This window comes from Cavia porcellus, unplaced genomic scaffold, assembly GCF_034190915.1.
Source record: "Cavia porcellus strain 051 isolate PalLab524CR breed Dunkin Hartley unplaced genomic scaffold, mCavPor4.1 scaffold_5, whole genome shotgun sequence".
Lineage (NCBI taxonomy): Eukaryota > Metazoa > Chordata > Mammalia > Rodentia > Caviidae > Cavia > Cavia porcellus.
In genome coordinates this window covers 76,170,615-76,185,005 of record NW_026947488.1, presented here as the reverse complement: position 1 = coordinate 76,185,005, position 14,391 = coordinate 76,170,615, and the positions used below count along the sequence as shown (strand labels likewise).

At 37.7% G+C, this 14,391-nt stretch overlaps 1 protein-coding gene across 3 annotated transcripts in view; it reads left to right on the top strand.

Annotated features, from left to right (window-relative positions):
- Window positions 1-2,922, top strand: part of Erich6 (glutamate rich 6) — a 44,359-nt gene extending 41,437 nt beyond the window's left edge. For 2 of the 3 annotated variants that reach the window (XM_023560073.2, XM_013159981.3), the window contains one exon: window positions 1,382-2,922. In XM_023560073.2, the coding sequence (XP_023415841.2) occupies window positions 1,382-1,648 (267 nt within the window). In that variant the 3' untranslated portion in view covers window positions 1,649-2,922. The remainder of the gene's footprint in view (window positions 1-1,381) is intronic. The other variant, XM_003476556.5, reaches the window with a different exon arrangement.
- The last annotated feature ends 11,469 nt before the right edge of the window (window positions 2,923-14,391 follow it).

The following is a 14,391-nucleotide window of genomic DNA, read 5'->3' as shown; positions in this document are numbered from 1 at the left end:
CTATCTCTAAGATGATAATATGTCATCTATTAACCGGTGATTTCTTACTGGTTTGTTTTTTTTTTTTTTTTTGTAGTTTTGTATTACTTGTACCCTTACACTTGTTTTGTTTTGTTTTTTCTCTTTTTCCTTTTAAATAAAATTAAAAAAAAAGAAGTTCCCTTGCCTCTGAGGACCTTCATTTGATCGATTTTTAAAGGAAGAGTTTCTTGCAAACTTCACTGGTATATTCATTTTCTAGAAGCCTGTATTTTTAAGCATGTGGAAATATGACCTCAGTATTCCACACAGGCAGAATATCCAATGGATATCAAACAAAAAGGAGTCAGACAACACAAAGTGAGAACCTACAATTTGCTAAGCACTAATCCTCGCTACTTTCAGTCAGTCTACCTACTATCAGCAGGTGTTTAGGCATCAGACAAAACTGAGTCTTTTTTCTAGGTTAGAAGTTTATAGTATAATCTCCTTTTGGTAAATACATATGCTATACTCTTTTTTTTTTTTTTTTTTTTTTTTTTTTTTTTTTTTTTGTCTTTTTCCTTTTTACTGGTACCAGGGATCAAACTCATAACTGCCTGCTTGCAAGGCAGGCGCTTATGCCGCTGAGCTAAATCCCCAGCACCTATACTCTTTTTTTGTCTCCCTATCTTCCTGTTTACCTTTCTCCCGCCTCACAGTTTTTTTTTAATTTTTAGTTTTTATTAGTATTTATTTCAAAGAGTTAAAGACATATCACAGTGATATATTCATATCCATGTTTATAGCAGCACAATTCATAATAGCTAATTCTTGGAAGTCTCTCAAAAACAGAATGTAGGTGCTTCATTTCTCTGAGTACCCTCACTCAGCTCTTCAGTGCATGCTATATCTACCTCTTCTCATTTTTTTGGTAGCAGGGATCCCAAACTTAGAACCTGGCGCTTGCCAAGCAGGCACTTGTGCTGCTGAGCTAAACCCCTAAGCCCCTATATCTACCTCTAGTAAATCCTTCTTATGTCTCTTAAAAAAAAAAAAAAACGAGTGGGTAATGAAAATGTGCTATTTATCCATTGTAGAGTTCTACTCTGCAATAAAGATGAATTTGAGTCGTTTACAGGAAAGTTGATATACCCTGAGGCCATAATGTTAAGTGAAATAAATCAGACACACAAGGTTACATATTGCAGTTTCTCTCATATGAAAAACCCAAAGTGCAAATGATTTAAAGAGCAAAACAAAAGACAAATAATAGGAAACATGGAGCTAGCTCTTTTGCAAACCATGAGATGGAGAGAGGGAGAAGGGAAGAGGTAGAGGAAATAGAAGCAGTTCAGCCGTGTTATATACGCGTGCCACTCCCCAGCGCTGACTCTGAGCTTCCCTTCCCTTCCTCTTTGAGGTGCAGCTGACCCACGAGAAGATCCCGGTCCTGTGGTACCTGAGTGGAGAGGACCTTCTGCTGCTGGCCAGTTTAATAAAGATCCGACGCCTGTTTCATAAGCTAGAAGGATGCATGAATTTTCCCTCAAGTCAGATTTGGGAAAAATTAAAGCAGCCTTCCTACCTTTCTTCACTTAGTCTAAAACTAATTGCCCTCTGTCAGAATTCTGGTATAGAGGAAGATAAACTTACAACAATTACAGATATAGTAAATGAAAACATTTAAAAAAGAGTAGTGATGCCTCCATTACCAAGGGTTGGTTTCCCTTTTTGTGTGTGTTGGGGGTGGCGGTACAGATTGGAAAGGTTTTTGATGTTTGTTTGGGGTTTTTTTTGTTTTGTTTTTTAGTGTTCCAAATTACAAGGAAGTATCAAGAAATACACTATTTTATAAACTTAGAACACATCCTGAGTCATTACTGACTTGACTTCTTGGTTGGAAAAGTAACTAGTCGCTCACTAGGAAATGAGCAAATCAGCAAAGTATTGGTGTCTATTGGAGAAGAGAGAGTTGAGAGGGAGCAGATGCTGGCTGACCTGGCCCCTGGAAGAGCTGGGCAAGTAAAAGCCCCTGCTGGCCATCAGGAAAGCCAGAAGGCGAAAGAAGTGAAGGAAGCCACAAAGTCACGCTGATGGCCTTAGCCCCCACAACAGCCACGTGAAGAATGGCAAGAAATCTTCCGCAAGTTGCCACCACAGCGCCTATCACACCGTAGAGCTGCAAAATGAAAGAAACCATCACTTGCCCCAATGCATTCCTCCTTCTCCTGCCGAAGAGGAACAAAGCCTCCTCCTCCTTAGCTACTTCAGGCAGGCAAAAGAGACACTAAAAGAGACTAAAACAAAGAAGTACAGGGAAAATCAAAAAGACAGCACTGGTCCTAGCCAGGGAATTAGGTGTCATGTGGGGGTGGCGGGAGGAAGGTGAGAGGGCGCCCAACAAATCAAAGGAACAGTTTCTGGATAATCACAGAATTTCCTCCCCAAAATAATGTGACCTTTGAGTGTGCTGACTGAACACAAGAGCCACAAGTGACTCAAATGACCATCAGGTCACAAATGCTCAGATGGTGAATATATATATTCACCCTGGAGGAGCTGCTCACACCACCCTGTTTAGTAAGAAAGTGCCAGAGACAACCCAGGCAAAACCCCATCTTTGACCACGCACTTATGAAGGCCATGGTGATCTCCAAGAAGATGGAGTGAAAGGACAAAAATCACAGGCAACCAGGCATTGAGAGTGGAGGGAAAGGACCTGGCTTAATCCCAAGAGAGAGAGGTTCGACAATGGAGAGCCAATGCATGGGACCTGGGAACTGCAGGGGAATGACAGCCCTGAACAGGGCACTGTCTAGGATTCTATCTGTTCTGTGCACCAATGCTGAACAATGGTTGGATGATGAATGCTAAAGAAGTGATACGAAAGGGTAACATGTTTGCCTTGTAGACAAGTTACCAAGATGCGCATTCCTTCAATACAAATTTAGCACATGCAAAGCACTTTTTGTCACTTTTTGTTTTTTGAGACAGGGTCTCCCTATGTAGTCGGAGCTGCCCTTGAATTCATTGTGTAATCCAGGCTGGCCTTAAATTTGTAGTGATTTTCCTGCCTCAACCTCCCATGTGCTGGGATTACCGGGATGAGTGGTCATGCTCAACATTTGTAAAAGCAAAACAACAAATTGTCCATCAACAGAGGACAAAAATCATACTGGGATCTAACAATGAAAATGTATGAACTAGAATTACGTATATCAATATGAACAACTGAAAAAAATCTTCACTTTGAAAAAAGCAAAAAAAAAATATACATTCAATAGCATTCTATTTCTATGAAGTTGTGAAATATGTACATGTTCCTACAGATCACTCTGGTAGATAAAAAGGGAAAAGCACACACACACACAAATGCAGCAGAGTGCTTACATCAATTTTTGGGCTGGCACTTAGCAGTGGAGGTGTGTAAGGTGGAGAGAGGGTGCTATGACTAGTTCCTAAGCAGGGGATAAGTTTGTGGACCTTTATTAAATAGCCTTTCTATATTTTTAATATCTGAAATTCTTCTTCTTAGTTGTTGTTTTTATATAACTAGCCAGAAGCAAGCAAGCATACAAAGGATGCTGGATACCACTCTATATCAGCAGAGGTTTTGCTGACTTTTCAAAAGTAGAGTAGGGAGTCAAGCTAACTGAGGTTGAATTTAGAATTTCTTTTTTCCTATCCAAAGAACAAGGAAACTTCTTTTAATACAAAATATACTCATATCTTCTTAAAAATTCTATCCTGACAAAATTCTGTAGAGTCAGGTATGGTGCCTGTAATCCCAGCACTTGGGCGGCTAAGCCAGGAGAAGCACTGTGAGTTTGAGGCTAGCCTGGGTTATGTAGTGAATTAAAGGACCTCTGGACTACATAACAAGACCCCATCTCAAAAAATAAACAAACACATAACAACAACAAAAAGAAATCAACTTCTCATGAGTATAGTATCTTACTCAGTTTGGGCTGCTATAATAAACTATCATAGATAATGGAATAAACACTTGTGAGTTATGAAAGCCAAAAGTGGAGATCAGACTGCCAGCACAATCAGGTCTTCTAGGTTCCAATGACCACTAGAGAATTTAGTGCAGTCCTGCCTGCAGCACACTGTGCCAAGGGGTGGGAACCACTGTGATCATTACAGAGACCTGCCACCTGCCAGGTCTTTTTTTCAACAGGCCAGGGAATAAACTTACCTCTTGGTATGGCTTGTGTCTAGATGTCCCCTAAAGCTTCATGCAGTCTTAGATGGGGCTTTTTCAAAGGTGGCTGAATCTAGTATGCGATGCTGGGATTAAGGACATGTGATTACTAAATCAGTCCACTAATTGGTTTGGCGCAGTTCTGGCTAGGACTAAGGGTGTGAGTGCTGTACCTGCCCTAGGGTGGGTAGCCTGATTACAATATAAGAGAGAGTCTTGTCTCTCTTCCCCAGTTGCTTTTGCTATCTTGTGAGTACCATTAACTGTTCTCTTTTTTGACGGCCCTTGCCAAACCACTTTGCCTTGGAGCCAGCTGATTAGAGACTGGAACATTTTACACATTGTGAGCCAAATAAATTTTTCCTTCTTTAACTTTAGGTGTTGGGTATTTCAGCAACAAGAAAAGTAGCTAAAACATCTCTTTTCTGAGGAGTAATAGAAACACAGATGAATGATAGAATTATGTAATTAGTTGAAAGGATTAATAGGAAGTAAAAGGTGACATTAGAATAGAACCACTTAAGCCACACATGGTGGCTCATGCTTGTAATTCCAGTTATACAAGAGGCTGAGGCAGGAAGGCGAGATCCTGAGTTTGAATACTAGCACCACAAAAAAAAAAAAAAAAGGCTGTAAGTGTTAACAGTAGAAGTAACTTTGTTTCATGCAAGTACATTTGTTTCCCTTTTACCAATAAAGAATAAATACAAAGTGCTACACAAATCTATCCATATAGTTTCTATAAACACATTTTTGTTTTGGGTAGTGTTTAGCAATCTTTAAACAGATGAAATTGTAAAGTGTGGATCAATTTCTGCTTCACTGCATTTCTTATTACGATAGCCTGGGAAAACAAAGGCATGAGTCAAATAAACATTCTAAACGTATATCAATATGAACAACTGAAAAAATTCTAGTAATGGCCCTCATCCTTCACAAAGCAATCCATCCCAGCGTTTCCCTTTAAGAAAGACCTGCACATTTGTTCCCACTTGTGCATTTTTCAATTGGCATGTATGACTCATCTTAGGTTTAAGCAGTTGTGAAAAAATGTAATTTCCAATGTAAGTCTTGACATTTTGAAATAAAACATTACTTTCTCAAATAATCCAATAAAATCTAAATGCCACAATAATAGATACTTAGCATTATCAGTTTTAAAAATACAGTCTGCCAAAAAATGTATACACACTTCAGGAAAAAGAAAATAGTATGATGATGTTATTCTCATATGGGGGACCCTAGACGATGTCATATTTCGCAGAAAACCCACTATGTTGCTGGACCTTAGAGAAGAAATTGCATGTGCAACAATCTCAATGACCAAGGCTATCCAAGCCGCAGCTGGCTGTACTAATAAATATCTGAAAGTCACCAGTCTGAGTATCTCCTGTAATTGTAGAGGCCAAAGATTATTTGTATTAATTTCATGTCTCAATAAATTTAGTATTAAAACATTTTTAAAAGGTTTTCTTTTCCTGAAGTGTGTATACATTTTTTTTTGATGGACTGTGTATATTAACTGGCTCTTAAGAGTCAGAAATGATGCAAAACTTTTCTCTTTTTCTAAACATATACTTTTACCCTGCTTCTTCCGAGTTTGAATGTGATGTCTTTCATGCCTGCAAATCTACTGTTGATCATCTTCTCATACTTTTTGACTAAGTATAAGTTTATCAATTAAAAATAAATCAATTAGATACTTAAATGAGTTGCATGGCATGTAAATTTTATCTAATTTTTTTTTTTTTTAGTTTTTTGAGACTGGGTCTTACTATGTAGTTCAGGCTGGCCTTGAACTCATTAAGCAGCCCAGTCTGGACTTGATTTGCAGTGACTACCCTGCTTTGGCCTCCTGAGTGCTGGGATTATAGGCCTGTACCATCATGCCTGAATTTGAGAAAAGTTTTGAATATTCCAAACATATTTCTAATCTTAGAATTCCATAGTTTTAAAAAGTGTTGTTAGTGCATATGAGTTACAGAGGATATTGAGTTTTGTTTTATATTCGCACACACATTGTCAAGTACTTTGGATTTCCCCCTCCATAACCAACATTTTCTTCCCTTTCCCCATGTCCTTCCTCTCACCTAACAGTCTCCCTTCTACTTGGCTGTCGTTGCTTCTTAAAATTAACATATCCTTTACATTCCACATATGAGAGAAAGCACATGACACTTGACTTCCGAGTCTGGCTTATTTCATTTAACATGGTGGTCTCTATTTTTATCCTCTCCCTGCAAATTTTGTTCTTTATGGTTAAACAATACTGCACTGTGCATATACATAATTACATTTTCTTTATCCACTCATCTGTCGACAGGCACCTAGGCTGTTTAATATCTTGCCTACTGTGGATTGTGCTGCAAGAAATATTGGTATGCTGTATCTCTATAGCAGTAGCACGGCACACGTGCCACAGTGCTCTGTTTGGTATCATTGAAAGCCCCATAAGGTTTGCCATCACTGCTCTACAGGATGCTGACATTAATTCTTTTGGGAATATATCAAGGAGTGGTGTAGCTAGATCATGGGCGCTCTATTTTTAGTTCTCTGTGGAACCTCCATACTGATCTCCACAGTGACTATACTAATTCACATCCCACCAGCAATATAGAACAGCTCCTTTTCCCTGCATCCTTGCCAGCATTTAATGTTTTCTGTATTCTTTTTTGTTTGTTTGTTTGAGACAGGGTCTCACTATGCAGTTCAGGTTGGCCTTGGGCTCACTTTGTAGCCCAGACTGGTCTTGAACTTGCCACAATCCGCCTGCCTCAGCCTCCCGAGTGCTGGGATTACAGGAGTGCACCACCACACCCAGTTGCTTTCTGTATTCTTAATAAACACAGTCTGACTCACGTGAGATGCAATCTCAGCGTAGTTTTGATTTGCATTACCCTGATGACTAAAGATGTTGAACATTTTTCCCTGTGCTTATTGGCCATTTGTACTTTTTAGAAGTGTCTGTTCAATTCATTTACCCAAGTACCACTGATTGGTGTTTGTGTTAAGATTTTTTTTTTTATTCTTTACTGGATAAGATAGATTTTCGATGTAGTTTGATTTGAAAACAATTTTTGTCACTGTTTTCAAATACTTTCCATACTATCTCCTACTCTGAGATTCTACTTGTAAATTATATATATATATATATATATATATATATATATATATATATATATTTTTTTTTTTTTTTTTTTTTTTTAGACAGGGTCTTGCTATACAGTTCAGGCTCACTTTGAAGTCCAGGCTGGACTAGAATTTACAACAATCCTCCTGCCTCAGCCTCTCAAGTGCTGAAATTACAGATAAACACCTCCATTCCCAGCTCTATATAAAACATATATATGTACTTTTATTCTTGCAAATTATGTGTTATAATGGCATCTCACAGGTCACTGATGATATTATTGACTCTTCAGACTTTTCTCCCATTTGCAGTTTCTTTTGTTTTAAATTCACTGATCTTAATATGTAATCTTAATATGTAATATATAATTTTTAATATATAATATTATTCTCAATATGCATGCCCTAGTGAATTATTCATATAAAATATTGTATTTTTCTTGGCTAGAATTTTTTAAATTTTTCTCTCACCACTGCCTTCATGGTTTTAATATTTGGGTAATTTTATAACATTTTAAAGTCTTTGATAGTTCTATCAACTGTCATTTCTGTGTTGGTTTCTATGTCAACATTCTATTTTCTTTTTTCTACATCTAGTATATTTGTACAGGATGACAATGCAATCCTATGTTGAAGAGTAATAACTTTGTCGTGATCTTCAAAGTGCATAACACTTTCTTCTGTTTTGAGTCATTTTACTCTTTCAAAGTGGCAAAAAAAATCCTGAGAAATGAAAAAAGGAATACTGTTTCTCTACTCATCAACCCTTCTGACATTCCACACACCAACCATTTCTTTGATACCAGTTTGGTATCCTATTAACTCTGCAACAATCTACCTGGAGTTAGTCCCAAGTCTCACAAGAGTGCATGGCCATAAAACTGCCTCCACTTCGGTACCAACTGCAAACTATGTGTGCTTCTGACCAATTTCATACATAAATCAGCAGTTTCCATAACCCTCAAATTAACCATTTGTTAGAATGGTTCACAGAACACAGGAAGATACTTAAATTTATTCCAACGGATACAGTTCAGGAACTTGACAAAAGGATGCACAGAACAAGGTTATCTGTGTGGGTGCACACACACGTGTGTTTGTATACACGCTCTCTCTAGGTGTATCACCTCACTAGCAAATCACCAACCCAGTTCATCAGTTTGCTCAGCTTTTAACAGAGAGAGCTTCATTTCCACTATCACTCTTCCCTTCTTGGAGGCTGGCAAGCGTGGTGGAAAATTCCAACTCTCTAATCATATGGTCTTTCTAGTTATCAGTTCCTGCTGATATTGGGGACCCCACCCTAAATCACCCATTGTGGTAAGGGACTCCCCACTAACAGCAAGACATCACTCATGAAATTTCAACGATTTTAAAAGCCTAGAACTTGGGACAAGGACCAAACATAGGGCTATTATGCCATGCTTGTTTTTAAGCTTGATGAGAATGCTCATGCACATTTTTGTGGCTCCTTTCTCAAAACACTTTCTTGATCATTGTTGCCAGGCAGATTCTTGCCCTCTTCTTAAAACGCTCATCTTTCTCAGCTCAGTCAGGTAAGTGTACTCTGCTTGGTATCCACCTCTCCGTGTCTTTTAGAAAGTGTGTCTGCTATGAACTGATCTGTGTTACCCTAGGATTTGTATGTTGAACCCCTAAAACTTCGTGTGACTGTATTTGGAAACAGGGCCTTTAGGGAGGTAATTAAGGTTAGATGAGGTCATGGTGAGAAAGACTCCAACCCCACAAGGCTGTTGTGCTTATAGAGACCGGGTTCTTCCTGTCTTCCCTCACCACACACAGTATACACAAAGGACAAGCTGTACCTTAAGAACCACTGTCAACAAGCCAAAGAGAACCAACCAGAAACCAACGCTGTCAACGTTGTGTTTGGACTTCTGGCTTCCAGAATTGTGAGATGATTTTCTGTTGTTTAAGCCACCTGGAAGCATTATCTAACCACTGCTTTAGCAGACTAATACAGTCTCCAGAGAAAACTTGGGTTGTTTTTATTCACACTTGGTTTGTACAGGGATCTAGGGTATCTTGGTTACCTAGGTCCTGTATTGCCTGATGAATACCTTGTGATTTAATGTATTTCAGAAATTTCTGAGAATAGGACTGGGAATTGAAACTCCATCATGAGGCACCCTCAAGAAATCTCTAGTCAAATGCCCATTCTTCTCCCAGAAAGACACAAATGCATTGTGCCTTAGGGTGGGAAACGAGGATCCTACATACATGAAGGAGTCCAATATGTGCCTGTAGATTTCAGGTTTCAGCAAGGTAAGATTTATAGGTCTTACCTGTATTTGTATTAAATGAGAACATGGAAGTTTTTATTTGGTCCGAAGAAAGTAGCCAGTCTAATTTCTATCACACAATTTTTTCTTGGAATAGGAAAATTAGGCCCCTAAGTAAATATCTAAGATCTGTGTTCTTGAAATGGTTACAGGGTATACAATGTATTGTGGCTAGGGTTCAAAGACAGGATTGACTGGGCCACAAAAAACAAGGAAGACTTCTTGAAAAATCAAGAAAAAATGATCATACTAAACCACTAGATATTTAACTGCAGTGAATTTCATGTTCTTAAGCCAAAAACAAACGGTCTTTATCTACTGAGCAGAAAATAGATACCAAAAGGAATTTAAATTACACTCAAAGGTTATCATCTAAATTATATACACAAAAATTTGGATTTGAGAATTGTGTGAGCACAACACTCAACTCTAGAGTAAAAGAAAAATTTACAGAGGATATAAAAGGGAGTATGAGTGACCATAAATGCTAACACTAATCATTTCCTGAAGGAAAAAAAATCTTACATTACTTATAAGATATATAACCAAAGTCAATGTCTCAAGAGTGTGTCGTTTTAAGAATACCAGAATGATGTTTCTGTTAAGAGCACAATTTTGGCATTTAAAATTTCATGAGAATGTTTTATTCTAAATTATCAGTTTTAATATAAAATTTTGTTAATGTGCTATAAACATTTTAAGCAAAGTTGATATTCTAGGAAATGTGTTTCTCCTGAGGTTGGATGCAGTCCCCTCTGCTGCATCCTGCTGAGAATTACAGGCTACAATGATAGCTACAGGTGAAATGCAATTTGATACTTACGGTGTTTCACTGAATGCACTCTAGGGCCAGTGGTCTGATAATCTATTCAGAGATAACGGTGCGCAGTGTGGCATCTATGCAGGATCTCCTGAAGGTGGTAGCCATTAACTCCCTATTACCTTGAAGTCCTGTATCATTTTCATTGTTTTGCTGGGTTAGGCTTTATTGTTTTGTTTTCTATCTGATGGCATGAGCAACTATTTCAAAGATAGTGATTCTGGGTTTATTACTGGCTTGTTTTGAAGTCCTTTATTATATTCATTGTTTTTATTGGTTCTATTGTTTGATTTTTACTATGTCTGAAGGCATCTGCAGCTATTCTGAAGACAAGCGGCATTATGGTAACTTGTTGATTTCATATTGTTTTGAAGTCCTGTCACTTTACTGGTTTCTTTTGATTGGCTTTGTTTTATTTTGCTTGGTTTTAGTCCCTTTAAAATACAAATTAAAAAAAGAACTTTCTACCCAGAAGATTCATCTGGGAATATAGGAAAAACACGAGGTGCAAACAATTACATAAATTTATAATACTAAAAAAGTAAATACTTAGTCTGGGTGTGGTGGCTCACGCCTGTAATCCCAGCACTCGGGAGGCTGAGGCAGGAGAACTGTTGCGAGTTCGAGACCAGCCTGAGCTATAAAGTGAGCTCAAGGCCAGCCTGGACTGCACAGCAATACCCTGTCTCAAAAAAAAAAAAACAGTAAATACTAAAGAAAATAATGACAAATATGCTGAAAAAGACATTTATCTTAGGGAAAACTAAAATGAATGAATGGGTTTGGTTAACGCAACTGTTCTCAGTTGGGAATTTTATTCTACAGGGGACATTGACAATGACTAGTTTTGTTTTGTTTTGTTTTGTTTGTCTTTTTCCTTTTTATTGGTAATGGCGATCGAACTCACGACTGCCTGCTTACAAGGTAGGCGCTTATGCCGCTGAGCTAAATCCCCAGCCCAACTAGAGACAGTTTTAACACTCACTACTGACAGAGGCTGGGGATTTAGCTCAGCGTTGTATGTGCCTGCCTGGCAAGTCCCTGATCCCAAAAAACAAAAAAAACAAAAAGCAGCCACAACTGGAAGAGGTGCATTCTAGAAGGGAGCAGGTGCTGCTCAAGGGTCCACAAAGGCTCAAGTCAGCTTCCCACTAGCAGCACTCCCTAACACATTCCTCTAGATTTAGGAGAAAATATAATCAACACAATTTTCCACAGACTTGATCTTAGCAACTCAGAGATAAAGGAGCTGTAGTTGCTCTCATCCTGTAGTAAGGTTGCTGGTATACACAGCAGATACGTATAGCCAGTGATCTACGGGAGCGTTAGTAGCAACCTGCCTTCTGGTCTAACACTGATCTTTCTTAGTCAACCAAGCAAATGCTGGCTTCATCAAGTCTAGACAACTCTCAGTTGGGTTAAACAGGTAAGTATTTGACCAAGGCAGTTTATAATCACAAGCCACAGATTTGCCTTGATTTTGATCTTGAACAGGATGCATCTAAATAGTCATTAATGAGAAAAAAATGATCAAGGACTGAATACCCAATGAAAAAATAAAGAATTCAAAGACAGGAGGTGTTAGGGCTGGGGATAAAGCTCAGTGACAGAGTGTGTGCTTAGCATGTACAAGGCCCTGAGTTCAAACCAACAAAAATCCCTCAAGAATACAAAAATAATACACAGGACAGAATGTATGGCACAAGTTGGGCATTTCTGGGGCTTTTCCTATATTCTCCTTACTTGGTCACTCACCTATCTCTCCTCATTCAAAGTGGAGGCTCATGAGATCAATTTATAACCTAAGGCCAATTTTGTATCAGTTTTTGGTTATATGAATCAATTAATCCTTTACTTTTTGAGGTGTACAACAGTACAGACTGAATTTCCCTAGCAATTCAGTTCTATTAGTTACTTATTGTAATAAACCTAAAAGCATGCATTTGTCTCTACTCAGGACTATCAGTGTATTATAATGTGAAAATCAAGGTTATTAGCCACTATAAAGTAAGTGGAAAGTAAGCCTGTAATCCTAGCACTCAGGAGGCTGAGGAAGATCACTGCCAAATTTGAGACCAGCCTATGCCAGAAAAGTGAGCTCAAGGCCACCCTGGACTGCATAGTGAGACACTGTCTCAAAGACAAAAAAATAAAAATAAAAATGTAAAGCATGCTGTGACTTACTTTGCTTTGAAAAAAATCTAGCAATTCAAAGCAGTTACTTTATTCTTGAAGATTTGTTTCCTTTTAAAACACAATGATACGTTCCACAAATAGTAACCCAAAAGGATGTTGCAATGACAGACTAACTGTAGTATTTACTTAGAAACAACTTTCCTTTGATGTCTAACTCCTATGTTCCCACTGTGCTGAATTTGTGTTCTTCCTAAGTCTACAAAATGTAGAGCAACTGTACAAAATGTGTATTCTAGTATTGATTTAATTCCACAAAATAGGGTTCCTTTTACATTATCTTACTTTTACAATGCCACGAGGTAAGCCCTCAAAACTCTAAAATCCCTCACCTCTCGATTTTTTTTAAAAAACCTGAATTATTTTACTTATGACAATGATAGAATGTCTGCCGGCCAATCAAAGTTTCAAACTAATTAACATTTAAAGAATGACCATCATTAGGATCTCATCGGTACAGGGAATCTAACTCACGACTGCCTGCTTGCAAGGCAGGCGCTTATGCCGCTGAGCTAAACCTCTAGCCTCTAGGATCTCATATTTTAATAAAGGCTGATCAAATGCTATCCTTAATAGTATTAGTGTCATGATGCCAATTATATTGTGAAAGTGTTTTAGTAATTTAACAAATAACTTCTCCCATAATGACAACTGTAGCAAAAACTTCAATAACATTAGCCAATTTGCTGTCAGGTTTTACAGTCTTTTAATTAATATGGTGCATAGACATTTGTAAACTACACAACCATACCAATTTATAAGCAACTAATAAGTTTCGGAATGTTAGGGAAAAGTTTACATCTAGTTTATTTTCTCTTTTTCCTTATATATATTTTTATATATTTTATATTCATGTGTTCCACTCATTTTTTTTCACTAGACTTTATTAGTTGTGTATTTAAATATGACTAAGCATAAGGCAAAACATTGATGGATGTCTACAAAATAGCTGAGCTTTTTTCAGTGGAGAAGCCACTTAAATTTATTCTCTAAAGGATAATTATTCAACTTAAGGCAAACATGGAGAAAGCTGCTTTTGAATCTTAGGTTCTTCATTTTGACCTGTCAAGTTCATGGGAACATTCAAGGCGCAGGTTTTGAATGTCTATATGCTAAATTTAACTGTGTCAATAGTGGAATGTTCATTAGAAGAAAAAAGACCCCAAGGGGGCCAGAGATATAGTTCAGTGGCACAGCATCTGCCTGGCGAGCACGAGATCCTGAGTTTGATTTCCAGTTACCTCCCCTTCACAAAAAAAAGACCCTGAGACACACTGTACAGGATATCCAACTTGCAGGAGATAGGGAGTTTAACACAAGATCAAATGGTATTACACCTTCTCAGTGCTAATTTTTAAGGAACTTTTAAGGCCTACTATCACTGTATGAAGAACTGAGATTAAGAGTGGTATATTCTTAATTAAAAGGACAAACGATTGCTGAATCAATTTTCTGTGGTGAATCATTAGAATAATTTCCTATAATCTAAAATTCCCAGTGTCAGGCTTTCACAATCCAGGTTACTACTGCATATGCATTCAGTAAGTATTCATTGACCAAGTTTAAGGTGAAACCAACATTGAATTACCTCGTAACTTATCCTTAAATCTTTTTATTTTCACAACAAATCTAGGCCAACTTTTGCCTCCCCTATTTTATGGAAGCTGAAGTATATCACTGTTGCTGATACATAACTTTTTTGGTACATTATGGTTCCATTTCTGTTAAATCATTCTTACAGTCTTTATCAATTTAAATTTTTAGAAAACTTCACAACT